Source organism: Schistocerca americana, chromosome 6 (assembly GCF_021461395.2).
Source record: "Schistocerca americana isolate TAMUIC-IGC-003095 chromosome 6, iqSchAmer2.1, whole genome shotgun sequence".
Classification (NCBI taxonomy): Eukaryota; Metazoa; Arthropoda; class Insecta; order Orthoptera; family Acrididae; genus Schistocerca; species Schistocerca americana.
In genome coordinates this window covers 151,149,547-151,166,633 of record NC_060124.1, presented here as the reverse complement: position 1 = coordinate 151,166,633, position 17,087 = coordinate 151,149,547, and the positions used below count along the sequence as shown (strand labels likewise).

General features: G+C 42.2%; 1 protein-coding gene across 3 annotated transcripts in view; it reads left to right on the top strand.

The window, feature by feature from the left end:
- LOC124619191 (glutathione synthetase-like) overlaps positions 1-17,087 on the top strand; it is a 151,344-nt gene that overhangs the window by 8,552 nt on the left and 125,705 nt on the right. For all 3 annotated transcript variants that reach the window (XM_047145410.1, XM_047145409.1, XM_047145408.1), the window contains exons 2-3: positions 9,996-10,111; positions 13,544-13,727. In XM_047145410.1, the coding sequence (XP_047001366.1) occupies positions 10,012-10,111; positions 13,544-13,727 (284 nt within the window). In that variant the 5' untranslated portion in view covers positions 9,996-10,011. The remainder of the gene's footprint in view (positions 1-9,995; positions 10,112-13,543; positions 13,728-17,087) is intronic.

The window sequence follows — 17,087 nt, the reverse complement described above, 5'->3', positions numbered from 1 at the left end:
ATAAACTCCATGAGCCTTCAAGAAGTATAAAGCCCAGAAGAGCAGGTTAAATATGATGTGGAGGTCCAACAACAAGGCTTGGGTGACTTGATCTTTTTGTGATTGGGTCAATGCAATGTTTGGCCCTTCGGTGAAAAAATATTTGCTTGAGATGAATCAATTAATCAAGATCCAATTTCTGCCTCCAACACCACTCCTTTACTTCAGCCTAAGGACCAGCAGATTATTTCTATCTTTAGGAAACTCTACACTAAAGCACTCTTCAAGCATTGCTTTAAGTCGACTGAAGCTATCAATCTCACTCTCAGAGAGTTTTGAAAATATTGCTTCCACATCTTTACCTGTGTCAAGGTGATCAAAAAAGCATGGGAAGAGGAATGAGATTGTGTCTTTTGCCGAGAGGATAGTACTAGAGGTGGATAAGAATGATATCGATGAGCTTGTGGAAGATCTCAGCCAAGAAATAAACACTGAAGAGTTTTTGGAGTTGTAGTGTGTTTCACAGCAGTTCGTTGAGGAGGAGGAGGCACTTACAGTAAAGTGCAATCTTCTGGTGCAATAAGAGGACTGCTGAAAGCATGGGAATTGGTTGCATCGTATATTGAAAATAATCACCCCAATAAAGCAGTGACTACAGAGGCTACAAATTTATTTGTCTATAATGCTGTGTCTCATTTTTGCCAGGTGTTGAAGTATCGGCAGAAACAAATGACTTCCTAGTAAAAAAGAATTAGTTATGTAGCATGAATAATAAAGTACATAATAGTGTATGTATAATTTTCTTTAAATAAATGGCATGAATAAGATAAAACTTCTAGTACTTTCTCTGCAGGGAATGCATGGTCATATTTTAATTAATTTATACGGGATAAATACTTTTACTTAGCAAGTGTTTCACACCACGAGTCAGATTCTGGAATAAATTATGCTTGTTATTCGAGGTTCCACGGTTTTTTTTTTTTTTTAACACCCCTGTTACAGACTGGGAATTCACTAGCACAATGCAAGAATACCGCTTCAGGCTTAAATACCATATGCAATCAAATACATAACCACTTTAGTGACTATAAAAAAAGTAACCAAATACTGGATAAAGTTTGGCAAGGAGGAGTTTTTCTCACCCAGTGGATAGGAAGCATCATTTTTTCAGTATTGAAACCTCATAAACAAATACAGACAACTACAGACTAATCAGTTTAACAGTGATCCTATCGAACTCAAGGAAGGGATGGTAAGCCAGACTTTGCTATTGCGTGGAAACAAAATCACTGTCATAATTTCAGTATGGATTTTGTGAAGATTCAGATCCAGAACTGACCACCTTTTACGAATGTCATCTCCCGTCGGCAAGACCTTCATACTTCGATGACACTTGATAGTGGTCTTCCTTGACTACTAAAGGCTTATGATACAATTTGGCAACAAAACATCAAAGCAACATTACTTGGATGGGGATTCAGAGGCAGCCTACCAAGTTTTATTAAAAAAATTATTATCCATTTGAGTTAGTTGGTACAACCCTTAGTAATCAACCTGTACAGGAAGATGGGGTTCTACATGGGTTGGTCTTCAGGACTACCTTCTTCACAGTTGCCATACCCCCCAGGGGATCCACAACTCTTTTGTGGATACGTGCGTAGCGAGCACGGGACCCCAAGCTAATGTGGCCTTCCTTCCTTCCCGGGCTGCATACCTTCCCTTTCCGCATCCTTCCCCATCCGCCATCTTTGCCCCCCCCCCCCCCCCCCCTCACCTCTGGCTCTTTCCTTCCCTTTCTCCCCCTCTGGGAGTATGGTTTGTGCCTTCCTTGCTTGTATGTCTTCATCCTTCCTTTGTCCTTCTCTTTTCCTTACCTCTTCTCTTTACCCTTACCTCTTCTCTTTACCCTTTTCTCCACTGTGGCGTTTGAGACCTCTCTTCTTTCCTTTCCCTTTCTCTTTCTTCCTCCCTGTGCATGTCTGATGGCCGACCCACGCACTTCCATGCGTAGCCGGTGACGGGGTAACGCGTAATTCCCCACCTCGGGTAGACAGGTAGGACACGTACGTACCCCCTGGTAACGGCCAGGCCCAGGGAGGGGTGATTACCCGAGCTGATACCTTCCGAAAGTGCCGATTGGTCCCTCCGTCCGTTTGTCAGGAGGTGTGACCTGAGGTGTGAACAATCACCTAAGGCGGGAGTGCCCTCAGAGAGGGCCCCCACAAGGGAGGAGCACGCCATCGGAGACGCCGGTAATCATGGGGGATTCTTCCGCAATGGTTTCCTCACCTTCCACTATGTCTGCTCACAAACGTAAGTTCACTGAGTCTCAGCCACAGTCAGTTCTTCCATCGTTGCCACAGTTCCTTGTTGTTTCTCGGTCTGACGAAGGTCACGACTTCTCCACGGTCAACCCTTTCATTATTCAGAAAGGTGTCGACGCAATTGCAGGTCCTGTAAAGTCTTGTTCCAGATTACGGAATGGCACCCTGTTGTTAGAAACAGTCAGTGCCCTCCAGGCACAAAAATTGCTGCGTACCTCACTACTACACACCTTCCCTGTCCGGGTGGAACCGCACCGTACTTTAAATTCCTCGCGTGGAGTCGTTTATACACGCTCCCTCGATGGATTGTCTGACGAAGAAATTCAGCACTACCTGTCTGACCAGGGTGAAACGGCTGTTCATAGGGTTATGAAAAGTGTTGACACGAACATCATTCCAACCCACACTGTCTTCTTGACATTTGACAAAGTTCAACTCCCATTGAAAATCAAAGCAGGCTATGAGATAATTTCCGTTCGCCCTTACGTCCCAAACCCAACGCTTTGCTATCGGTGTCAGCGGTTCAATCACACCAGCCAGTCCTGTTCCAATCCGGCCAAATGTGTTACGTGTGGCAAGGATGCCCATGAGGGTGCTTGTCCACCTCCATCCTCTCGCTGCATCAACTGTATGGGTGACCACGCTGCTTCCTCTCGAGATTGTCCCGTTTTTAAGGATGAAAAGCTCATCCAGGAAATTAGAGTAAAGGAAAAGGTGTCGACCTTTGCTGCTCAAAAATTATTCGCCAGTCGACAGCCCACCGTGCCTCAGAAAGGAGAATACAGCACTGTCCTTGCTTCTCCTCGGCCAACAAAGGAGGCGGCCATGCAGACTTGCGACCTCACCTTTAGTGACACGGTCGTCAGATCGGCCAGCGCAAAGATCGCCCGTTCAACCTCACCACTTTCGCCTGCCCACTCTCTGGCTCACCCTTCATCGAGTTCTGCTAAATCTCGAGCCCAAAAGTCAGACACCAAGACTTCTAAAAAAGAGCTTACTCGTGAAGAGTTTTTACGTACGGCAACTTCCCAACCATCGGTTCCTCCTTCCTCTAAACATCATACTTCCAAGAAGGCTACAAAGAAACCCAGTTCCTCTCCTTCTCCGCCAAGGCGTGTCCCATCTACAGCACCACCTGGCGGAAATCGCCCTCGGCCGTCTTCTGTGTCGCCGAGGCACACTGCTGGTGGCCGGTCAACCGGCCGATCGCTGGTGGCAGGAGCTGCTCCTGACCAACCTATGGATCAGGATCTTCTGCCTTCGGCTGAATGCCATTCCATGCTGTCGGTCGCAAGCTCAGAGCAGTCGTTGAGTTGACAGCGACCTTGGTCACATTCCTCCATTTTCTGTTCACCCTATGGCCATTATCCACTGGAATATTCGCGGTGTTCGAGCCAATCGGGATGAATTGTCGATCCTCTTACGATCCTACTCACCGGTCATCTTCTGTCTTCAGGAAACAAAGCTGCGTCCCCATGACCGCTTTGTTCTCCCTCATTTTCAGTCCGTCCGATATGATCTCCCCTCTGTTGAAGGCACTCCAGCACATGGAGGACTCATGATTCTTCTCCATGAAACTCTCCATTATCACCCAATCCATTTAAACACTTCCTCCCAAGCTGTCGCCGTCCGTCTTTCCCTTTCCGGATACACGTTCTCTCTTTGTACTGTATACATTCCATCGTCCACGCTAATGGCACGAGCTGATCTCCTTCATCTTCTTGGTCAGCTTCCACCCCCATATTTGCTGGTTGGGGACTTCAATGCCCACCACCCACTTTGGGGATCTCCACATCCTTGTCCACGTGGCTCACTATTGCTCGACGTCTTTCACCAAGCAGATCTAGTTTGCCTCAACACTGGGGTCCCTACATTTTTGTCTGCCTCCACGACAAATTTATCTCATTTGGACCTTGCGGTCGGTACTGTTCCGCTACCTCAACGCTTCGAATGGTTCGCACCTCCGAATTGCCCCGGCGCCCCCCAGTTCCTTGGTGGAACGAGGCATGCCGTACTGCAATACGTGAGCGGCGACGTGCTCTCCGCGTTTTCCGCCACCATCCTACTTTGGCCAACTGTATCCGCTATAAGCAGTTCCGAGCGCGATGCCGTCGTGTCATCCGCGATAGCAGGAAGGCAAGCTGGAAATTCTTTATTAGCTCATTTAACACCTTCACTCCCTCCTCGGAAGTTTGGAGTCGGCTTCGACGGTTCTCAGGCGCGCCTAGTTTCTCCCCGGTCTCTGGGCTCACTGTCGCGCATGGCACATTAGTGGACCCCGTCGCAATTTCTAACTCGTTGGGTCAGCACTTTGCTGAGATTTCGAGCTCTTCAAATTACCCGCCAGCGTTTCTCCCGAAGAAACGTGCAGCGGAAGTGCGACCTCTTGCTTTCTCCTCTCAATACCGCGAAAGCTACAATACTGTTTTCTCCTTGCGGGAACTTCAACATGCACTCTCTTCTTGTCGCTCCTCCGCCCCAGGACCAGATGGTATCCATGTCCAAATGTTGCTGCATTTATCAACCCATAGTCTGCGTTACCTCCTTCACCTTTATAATCGAATTTGGACCGACAGTAATTTTCCCAGACAATGGCAGGAAGCTATCATCGTTCCTGTTCCGAAACCTGGAAACGACAAACATCTCCCCTCTGGCTATCGCCCCATTTCTCTCATGAGTAGTGTCTGTAAGGTTTTGGAGCATATGGTGAATTACCGTTTAGCGTGGTGGCTGGAATCCCGCAGTCTTTTAACACCTGCCCAATGCGGATTCCGAAAGCATCGTTCTGCAGTTGACCATCTTGTTGCTCTCTCCACTTATATCATGAACAATTTTCTCCGGAAACGCCAAACAGTAGCAATATTTTTTGATCTGGAGAGAGCATACGATACCTGTTGGAGGACAGGCATCCTCCGCACACTGTTCTCTTGGGGCTTTCGAGGTCGGCTGCCCCTTTTTCTTCGGGAATTTATGGCAGAGCGCACATTTAGGGTGCGGGTGAACACTACTCTCTCCCGTACTTTCTCCCAAGAAAACGGGGTACCCCAGGGCTCCGTGCTGAGTGTTGTACTGTTTGCCATTGCCATAAATCCAATTATGGATTGTCTCCTTCCTGATGTCTCGGGCTCCCTCTTTGTGGACGATTTTGCGATCTACTACAGCTCTCAACGGAGCAGCTTTCTTGAACGACGTCTTCAAGGATGTCTTGATCGCCTCCACTCTTGGAGCATCGAAACCGGCTTCCGTTTTTCTCCCAGTAAGACCGTTTGTGTTAATTTTTGGCGACGTAAGGAGTTTCTTCCGCCCTCCTTACATCTAGGTCCTGTCAGCCTTCCGTTTTCAAATGTCGCTAAATTCTTGGGTCTTATGTTTGACAGAAAACTGTGCTGGTCCTCCCACCTTTCCTATCTTTCGGCTCGCTGTCTGCGATCCCTTGACACCCTCCGTGTCCTGAATGGTACCTCCTGGGGAGCGGACCGAGTGGTCCTTCTCCGCCTCTATCGCGCCTTAGTGCGCTCGAAATTGGACTATGGAAGCATAGTCTACTGCTCTGCTCGGCCGTCTATTCTTCGGCGTCTCGACTCTATCCACCACCGTGGATTATGTTTAGTGTCTGGAGCTTTTTACACCAGCCCTGTGGAAAGCCTTTATGCTGCGACTGCTGAACCTCCGCTGTCCAATCGGCGAGCAGTCCTTCTGAGTCGTTATGCTAGCCATCTGTCTTCCATGCCTGCTAATCCAGCCCATGACCTTTTTTTCGACGCCTCCTTTGATGTAGGGTATGCAGGCCGCCCCTCCTCCCTACTACCACAGGGAGTCCACTTCCGTCAACTGCTCCATTCTCTTTCCTTCTGCTTTCCTAAAACCTTCTTGACAACTTAAGGTACAGCACCGCCTTGGCTCCGTCCCCGGATCTGCCTGCTCCGTGACCTTTGTCGATTTCCCAAGGATGGTACCACTTCACTTGTTTATCGTCGGGCATTTGCTGCTCTATGTGCACAAATGACGGACGCCACATTTATTTACACCGACAGCTCGAAAACATCGTTAGGTGTAGGGAGTGCCTATATTGTTGGAGACACCCCAAATCACTTTCGGCTTCCCGACCAGTGTTCGGTTTATACTGCGGAGCTTTATGCTGTTCTCCAGGCTGTCCACTACATCCGCCGCCATCAGCGAATACAGTACATTATCTGCTCAGATTCTCCCAGCTCTCTCCTCAGTCTCCACGCTCTTTATCCTGTGCACCCTCTGGTCCACCGGATTCAGGACTGTCTGCGCTTGCTCCACCGGGGGGGCGTCTCGGTGGCGTTCCTCTGGCTCCCGGGACACGGTGGTATCTGTGGAAATGAGGCGGCCGATATTGCAGCCAAGGCTGCAGTCTCTCTTCCTCGGCCAGCTATTCAATCGATTCCCTTCGCCGATCTACGGAGCATTCTATGTCAACGTGTTGTTCATTTATGGCACACGCATTGGTCGACACTTACCCATAATAAATTGCGGGACGTGAAAGCTCTTCCTTGTGCTTGGACCTCTTCCTTCCAAACGCGTCGTCGGGAGGAGGTAATTTTAACTAGACTCCGGATAGGGCACTGTCTTTTTAGCCATCAACATCTTTTAAGCGGCGATCCTCCCCCACTCTGTCCCCACTGCTCTCAGCTGTGGACGGTAAGACACCTTTTAATTGAGTGCCCCTATTTTAATCCGTTACGCTCCCATCTACAGCTATCGCCTGATATATCATCGATTTTAGCAGATGACACGCGCTCAGCCGACCGCGTTCTCAAGTTCATTAGTGCCAGTGAAATGACGTCAGTCATTTGAAACTTTTTTTTGGGACAACCAACCCCTTTATGTAGTGGATTTTTAAGCCTTCCTTCTGCTTTTAGTTTCTCCAATTTTATGACTTTCGTTCTCATTGCTGCTGGTTTTCAATTTCGATTTTTTACTGTTTCCTAAGTCACGGACCGGGCACTAATGACCATAGAAGTTTTGCGCCCTAAAAAAAAAAAAAAAAAAACCAGTTGCCATAAATGTTGGTTTTGTAAGTCAACAACTTCTGTTTGTACCACAGTTCTGATCCATTATGCTCAGCAGAACCCCATCTTATAAAAGCCCTTCATAAGACATGAATATGGGACCAAAGTCATGGTTGTATTTCTCACATACAGAATCATGGGTCATTCACGTCAACAGAATTCATCATGCACTTCTTCAGAATTTGATGCTCCCACTTACGCCCTAAATTGTGTTTGGATGAATAACAGATGGAAATTGTAGACTTTCACTTTAAAGGAATGCTGTTCACCCACAAATTCACATCATTACCCCACTTAAAGCAGCACAAGACAACTTGTATGCGGAAGTTAAATTCCCTGTGCTTCCTTGGAAAGACTGTGTTGGGAGCAGATCGGGAGACTCTAGTCAAGTTTTACTTATCATTGATTTTTACACGAGTAGGCTATGAATGTGTTGCTTACAGGTCAGTAGCACCTTCTGTTCTGATTCTTATAGACCCCATACACTACAGTGGAGTCTGCCCTGCAGCTTTCTGCATGAGCCCTGTCAGTAGTCCCCTTGTTGAAGCAGGTACTCCACCTTTAAAGGTACACGGGCAGTAACACTTAATTATCATGCTCCACCCACATTTCAGATACAAAACTCAAATCTTGTCTTCCCGTACTTGAAATATAAGCTGTATTAATTTTCCTTGGCACCCGTAACACATTGAATGACCTTAACTTTTACTTGGAGGACCTTTGTCTGCAAACTCCCTTCTGTTGCTCAACTTTCATTGGTGTGTGTACTACATTGTCTTTTATCGATACTATCTGTTCACATTTCTTGTGACAGTGTCACAGCTCTTGATCCGACTCTATCCATATTACCCACAAAGTTCTTCTATTGGCTCATTAATTATGATAATAAAGGGAGTAATAACCACACCATTGAGTCCCTCATAATCCTATCATCATCATCATCATCGTCGTCACAATCGTACCACCACAACCACCACCTCCATAGCGTAGCAGTAGTATTACTGCCTACCACACAGGAGGCCCGGCTTTGATTCCCGTCAGGAGACTGGGTGTTGTGTGTTCTTCATCATAATTTTTATCATCATTGACACGCAAGTCGCCGAAGCGGCGTCAACTAAAAAGGACTTGCAATATGGCGGCCAAACTCCCCCGAACGCCATACGATCATTTCCATTTTACCACCACCACTACCATTAATGTTTATGAATAGCATGTATGTTACCAATGTGGTATTATTCTTTCCTTATAACTATTGCTGTAGGCCAGGTTTTTTATCTTTCTGTCTCTCTACTATTGTATAATTGTGTTGTTCCATGGTGCTGTCTTTATAAAGTGTTGTATCTAGTATAAAGAATTTTTAATTGATGGCTATTCTATGTTACTCATTCATGACCATGTATATACTAACAACACTGTGACTATTTTTAACCAATGAACAATTAATCAAACTAGTCATTGTCAGCTATTTAACATCCACTGCTGGATAAAGGCTTCCTCCAGACTTCTCTATGGATTACAGTGTATGCGTAGCTTTTGCTGGTTTTCTGATTTAGTGTACTGAGTAGTTTGGCACCTGTCTTTTCTTACATCTTGAAACCTAGCAAAGAACTTCCATCTATTTGTCTGCATCCTTGCTGTGCCCACCCTTCATTTCTTTTTCATTACAACCATAATTACATCTTCTACTCCAGTGTCTCTCTCTCTCTCTCTCTCTCTCTCTCTCTCTCTCTCTCTCTCTCTCTCTCTCTCTCTCTCTCTCTGCATCTCTCCATTGCTATTTGAGTTCCTGCCCATGTACACAGTACATCATCTACATATCAGAACCAGTATGTAATGTTTGCACTCAAAGGTTCTTTATTAAAAATATGTTGTTCTGTTTTTGTTTCCTGTGAGGACTGGGTTATGGCCATTGGTTGAGGTAACAAAATTTTATTATGTATAACATTTACATCAGTACACACACACACACACACACACACACACACACACACACACACACACACACACACACACACAGAGAGAGAGAGAGAGAGAGAGAGAGAGAGAGAGAGAGAGAGAGAGAGAGAGATAGTTTCAAAATTATAACCCTCCTCTGTGTTCCATCCATCTACTATTCCTTTGTGTTTGCAGGAAGTGGTGTACAATACCATACCTAGGACAGATACCACAGAGTGTAGCCAAAACACTGAAATCCTGCAATAATGGATTTCTTACTGTGTGAGGAATATCACTGTCTGCCATGTTTTCAGTAGTAAGATAAGACCAAATTATTAGCCAATAGTGGGGTATACAGAATTACTTGCCTTGATGGCAGAGACATAGCAACTACATTTGCTGAGCGTGTATTGAAGGAAGGCCACAGCTGCCAGCCACAGTCTTTGTATTTATTTACTGCTTAGCTTTGATATTTTTAATTGCATTACCATTGCACTGTCAAGGTGAAATTTACTCTGTATTCATAACTCACTCTTGACAGTAACATTTTTGCAATGTTGTTCACAATACTGCACCTTCTTTGATTACAATACTCAGTCTGATGATGGCCTTGTAAGCTGAAAACCACCTAAGTAAAATAACACTATAGAACACACACAATATGTGCTTTTCACTTAGATCATTTCATTAGTTAACATACTAAGACATAAATTTTTAGTTTCAGAGGCTGAACAATGGCTGTCAGAAGATTGGAACCCTGTGTGCAGTTGCCTCTTGATGAGAAGACTTTAAAAGAAGTAGTGACATCTGCACGGGACTGGGCTCTGATGCATGGTAAAACAGAATACAAGATAGAACAAAATCTACCTCTGTGCAGAACATAGAATAAGCAATCCTATGATCCTTTTTGTGCTCCCATTTGCAATTCCTCTTAGATCCCACGTAGGGAGATTCAGGTACTAATTGCTGTATGCCGTTCGTATGTTGGCTGTGTACAGATTTAACACACCTAAGTGGAAGGAGGTGATGAATAATAGCATTGGCTACTTTCTTGCTTTGCAGTTTATTATTCCCTGATAGTTCTAAGTAGTCATGGACAGAAAAAAGGGGCTTGTTCATAAAAATGGCAAGAAATTCCTCTCTGGTTAGAAACACACACAATTAAGTGCTCCACAAGGTTCAGTATTATTGCCACTACTATTGAATATTATATTGTATTAATGATGTGCCAGGAAAGGTGCAGTCTAAAACCATTCTCAATGCAGATGACTCAACAATAATTTTCTGCCCTAAAGTTGAGCAAACTGTTACTCTACCATACTGAGCAGAAACTTGGGGAATTAGACATGGATGAAAAATAGTAGTTTGAAACTAAACTGTGCAAAAACATAAATTGGTTTTTGCCACAAAACAATCATCAGCACAATGTAGAAGTGAAATAAATTATATGAGCAAAAAACTGGACACCAGAAACAGTGTCAAACCAATAAACCTCCAATTCCTTAAAAAATTGAACTTGCATAGGGCAAATGAAAATGGCCTGAATGAGTGGATACAATTTGTGGGAGCATTATTGGAGGATGAAAAGACTTCGGCTACTTCCAACAGAATGGAGCAACTGCCCATACAGCAGGCTGAATCTCGGAGCACATTTACACAATCTTCAATCCTGACAGAGGTGTTAGCAGAGATCAGTCTTGTTGCGGTCCTAGCTGGCCATCCAAGTCACCTGATCTGTCAGTGTGTGATTACTTTATGGTGGGGGAGCCTCAACTCTAAGGTGTATCACAACAACCCTAATAGTCTTCAAGAATGGCAATGGAACATTTCAGATGAAATTACAGCAATTCCAGCAGTCCAGCCTCGATCTGCCTTCAGCAGCTTCCTGACCAGAGTCCAAAAGTGCCAGGAGATGAATGGTGGTAACTTTCAACATCTGCTATAGCCAGGTTAGCACTATATTTCCTACCCTTTGCTGTGTTTCTTTGTACCCTGGAACTGTGTTCTCCGGGTCACTTTTATTTGCCCCACTCTGGATAAAGCAGCTTCAAAACTATGATTACTTTATAAATGAGTCAGTGTGTGAAGTGTTTGATGTTAAGCATGCAAGTGAGGAAAGTTTAGAAAAGGTTTGAAATTATGTATTAAGTTTGTTGGAAGCCACTAATTGTTCTCATTTTCAAATATCAAAAGAATATAGTTTGGGTAGTTGCTCATGATGAGTTACAGTGCCTCAAGGTGTGCGCAGTCGGTTTCTAACAGTAGTAATTGTCTTACTATCTTAAACCTTGAACATAATACCCACTTAGAGTAATCATGAGGGGATTGTAAATGTTTATTTTCAGTCAGTAGGGTCAAGAGAAATGTTCGATATCTGCTGTTGGCCTTGGTCAGTGATGTAATGTTAGTGGCTACTGTCATTATGCCTTTTGGTGCATATATTCAGTTACATTGTTTGTTGGCAAAGCCAATGAATTTGAAAGCAATTAGGTTGGAATGTGACAATTTGGTTGTGGAGAAGCCAGCAACTCTGATACTAAAAAAAAAAAGAAGAAGAAGACCTAGCTGTTGTGACAGACTGATCTGTACATTAGCCCATATGAAAAAGTCGGCAGTGCCATATTGTTTACAGCATTTGTCTCATGTTTCCTATGTCAGTGGTCAAAGCCGATGAGTTGTATTGAACATTTCTCTACACCTGAAGTCAGTAATTATATAAAATATTGAAAACGATATTTTTCCCACTGGAAGCTGTTAGAGAGGCAACCAGCAACTGGTATGATGCACCATGAACTATGAACTGTGTTTACCATTTAGTAATAGAGGTTTCTTGGTGTATTAGTAAATAGCAAATATCACATGATGTTATCCTAAACTTGTCAGACTTTGCCATTACATGTTGCTTGATGATATTGAAATGCAGCATACAGTGTCCTTTGAAAACTGTATTACCTTCTCTTTTCTTTGCCACATAGTCCAGCACTCTTTTATTGTTCAGTTTAGGGTATCTTTTCAAGAGCTTGTCATATGTGTTGAAATCTCTGATGTGATAATCATAATAAACATTGTCTGGTGTGTTGCCATCATACATTGTGATGACGCTTTAGGTTTTAGAATTCGCTTTCACTGCTTCTGACGCCTCTTCTCGAACTTACAGGGTGGTGTTCCTCATTAACATCATAATTATGTGGTAGTGTTACAGCCGTGTCTGTTTCTAACTGGTGATAATATTTTTGATCTACATATTCTACACCAGGACCATCTTCATGAAGAAGAGTTTGTTGTAACTTCATGTCAACTAGTTGCAATACATTTGCAAAGTTGATTACCAATTGCCGACCCATCTGACGCTTCACTACACAAATAACTTCACAACATGCAACATCGCACAAACACTTCACTGTCTCTATTGGTATTGACTGGCATATTGCCGGGCAAAGGCCAAATTCAGTATGGAATACTCAGCGGCCACTGTTGGACGACTGCAGGGGTTTTCAGATAAACGAATATCAGTTGTGCAATAAGAGACCTTTAAAGTGTCCCGCACAGGAATTTGTTGTAAGTGTGTTTGTTTGTTCGAGCCCAAATACTTTCCTTGCGAGTGATAAATGGCTAATTTATGAATTGTGGATATTAGAAGTCCCAGGAAAGATTTTTATAACTGTGATCACTTGTAGTTTTCACATCATCTTCAGTTGTCTACCAAACTAAAGTCTGTGACAATATTATGAAAAGGATGGGTTGCTACTCACTATGTTGTGGAAAAGGTGAGTTGCAGACATGCACAACAAAAAGACTACTAAACAAGTAAGCTTTTGTTGTCTACTTTCAGAGGTGGTCATTTGGCCGAAAGCTTACTTGTTCAGTTGTCTTTCTGTTGTGTCTATCTGCGTCTCAGTTTCTCCACTATATGGTGAGTATCAATCTATCCTTTCTATAATATTGTCATTATTCCATCCTGGATTTTTCATTATTTGTTTTAAACTAATGTCTGTTTTTTATAGTGTGTTAACAGTAATCAGTATGGGATACCATAACATCTCTGGATGCAATACTGCAAGCACAATATGTAATAACAATTAGTTTTTAGTCATGCTACAAGAAAATGATAAATTTAATTGCTAAATTTGTGCCCATCAGTGAACATTTCAGATATTTCGTAAAAACCTCCATAGCCAAATATGTATTTTCAGTTGAATGTTTGGCTGGTTTATTAATGCACTTTCTTTTAATTCGTGTTTGCACATGAAATTATTGTGTTTACAGGTGCATGTATGCGTTCAAAGACAAACTATAATGAGGATATTTTACAATTTGCTCCATTTGCTCTCCTACCGTCAGTGTTTCCTAGAAAAGAATTTGAGAGAGCTGTCAATATTCAGCCAATTCTGAATGAATTAATGCATAAAGTAGCTCATGATCATGAGTTCCTTACATCAAGTCTAAAAAGGTGAGCTTTAAATTGTATCCAAACTGTGATTGTGTGATAAACCATATATTTGATGATCTTTAATATTTCAGCACATGAAAGTGACTCTCATATTCTAAATGAAGGAAATCATAAAATGAGTGGGAAGATTAATGCTACAATCATAGAAATGAAGTACAATGAATATGCATTGTAATGAGTGCTTAAAATGAACATCAGTAAAAGCATATGATAAACGTAGTCGTAGTCATGTTAAAGTTTGGAATGAGAGTAGTAAGCAAACTGATGGACATATATTTCAGTTTTTGAGCTACTATAAGTTTACAGAAGAGCAGTAAAACAAGTAAAAAATGTATATTTATTAAGAGAATCATGGAAGACTTATAAATATTGTGTTGGTGTAGATTAGTCAACTGCACTTCTAGTCATAGTATTGGTCTGATAACCTGTAGAATATTATTTACTTTTCAGCGAGAATTAGATGCATAAATATTTGAGTCAGGCTTAACAAGCAAATAAAAATGAGATTTAAATGAGCAGTGTTCTATGATTTGGCAAGGCCAACTGGTTACCTGGGTGTAGCAGGAACTAATTTGGTCATGTAGCTAGTTACAGTCACTTTCCAATTCAGAGTGGTGTGCACTGTCACCTGCAGTGTGAGCGTGAAAGGTGATTGTGGAAAAATACTTTTGCAAGGCAGCCACATCAACTTGCAGTTAACATAATTAATTTACAGACAATTAGAACAAAAAAGGTGATTAGTGCTTATGAAGGTGATTGAGCATGCAGGCAACCATTGACAAGCGAAATTTACGTCTATTTGTGCACATTATGGAAGGAGGGTCACAGTGCCTCAAGATGCTAAGAATGAATATTTTATTGATGATACAGATAACTGCATTATTGGACAGAAATTTATGTGACATTAGGAACAATACAAAGGAATTCTAAATTTGAAAACACTTCTCAGTTCTTGTAGCAAAAAACTGGACTTTCAGGCTAGCAAAATAATTCTGGGAAAAACTGGCTTATTTAGACAAACTGCGGATTTATACAAACTACGCTGTGAATGAAGTTTGCAAAGTAACAGTTTACAAAGAGTATAGTCAGGCAATGTTTCATTGTCGGAGTGCAGAGTTTCAGTTCGTGACTTCTCTGTTACTGTAAGAGGAAAGCTTTGGACTAACATGTAGAACTGGGCAGAAAAAAAATAAAAGTACAGAGAGACAAAGAAAGCCAAACTTTCAGCATTAATTAAGGAGCACTAATCTTTTCCTCTATAGTCCATTGACAAAATTTTGCTAGAAAATGGTAAATCCTAAAGAACTGGACTGAAATCTTGCAAAGAATAAGATTTGTAGTCATGATATATCAAACTGTGTCGCTGATGGTTTTGTTGGTATTAATGTATGTCATGTCTCGCATAGCCTTGGTACAAGCCTTTTTTGCATAGTGGCAACTTAAGTATCAGTGTCACACCTTTTATATTCAAGAAGCTTTTTACTCATCCTCACAAGGCTGAACGTACCTCCTGCAGACCTTGCTATTGGAGAAAAAAATTGATGGGGTCACAGGGAATTGATTTACCAGTAGACCATGCAATCAGTTTGCTTACACTGTTGTGGTATTAGTGTGCACCGTTGTAACATTGAAGTCCTTAAAGTTTGTGTATCAGGCCCAAAAAAAGTGAATGTAAACTACTGGAGGAGAGAAGTTTTGACAGATAAAGAAACTGAAAATCAGTAGGCATAAATCTGAATGAAGGTTTGGGATTATCGTCCAGAACTGAAACGTGTACTACAGACCACCAGAGACAGCCGTGGAAAATATCATCACCCAGGAAAGTAGTTTAACATTTACTGCCAGCTGAGTGTCCTGAGTAGAAAAAGTGAGATGTACTGTAGCCCAGTTTCTGTTACTGTTATTGACAGGCACTTCACTCAGTGATGCGTACAGACTTACAATGCACAATACAGTTCCACTTGTAAGAATAGTAGAATGTATGCTGTTGCTGCCTCCTCTCCCTGCTTTTCAGGCTTAAACGTGGTGGTGTTGTCACCCTGGTCAGGTAACCAGTTCGCCTTGCTGAACAATAACTGTTAATACTGTATTTACATTTGTTTAATAACATGCTAGAACAGTTACCAAGAACCATGATCATGTGCACATTTGAGATGACCCTACCCTCCTCCTCCTCCTCCTCCTCCTCCTCTTCCTCATAACAACAGATAATAATAATAATAATAATAATAATAACAAAATAATGTGCAATCAGAAGAAGAAGAAAATACAGTAATGGACTCAAACATCCCAGAGCAAACAAACAAAGAACAACACGCATCAATTAAACAGTCAGAGGAAAACAAAGTCTTAAGACAGCCACCAGAACAAGCACAAATAGAACACGAAGTGACACACATGTTAGATATAGAAGAAAAATTTCAGCTGACATATATAGAATACAAAGACACAAATACAGACATTAGACCATTCTTGCATAGACCGCCAAATAACCCACAAGTCGAAACAACAATAAAAACTATCAACACAATCATACACAACAAAATAAATGAAAACACAACTATGGAAGAGTTACAACTACTGGTTTATATCGGAGCACTCACTACACTAATTATACACACTACGCAGAGATGAGAACCAACCAACACACAGAAGAAATCCACAAAACCAGCATGGAAGCACAGGCTACAGATCAGAATAGAAAAACTGAGAAAAGACATCGGACAGCTAACACAATTTATAAGAAATGAAATGTCAGAAAATAAACGAAAAAGGTTAGGTAAAATCTCACAACAAGAAGTGATAGAGCAATTAGATGAAATGAAGCAGAAGGAGATACAAAAAAAGTGAAAATACAAGGAAACAAAACCAAACATTCAACACAAACCAAAAGAAATTTTACCAAACAATATATAACACACACATTAAAATAGACAATCCACCAAACATAACAGACATGGAACACTTCTGGAGCAACATATGGTCAAACCCGGTACAACATAACAGGCATGCACGGTGGATACAAGCAGAAACAGATACGTACAAGATGATACCACAAATGCCTGAAGTGATAATTTTGCAACATGAAGTCACCCAAGCAATTAATTCTACTCACAATTGGAAAGGCCCTGGAAAAGATAAAATAGCAAATTTCTGGCTAAAGAAATTCACCTCAACACATTCACATCTAACTAAATTATTTAACAGTTACATTGCAGACCCATACACATTCCCTGATACACTTACACATAGAATAACTTATCTGAAACCTAAAGATCAAGCAGACACAGCAAACCCAGCTAAATATCGCCCCATAACATGCCTACCAACAATATACAAAATATTAACTTCAGTCATTAC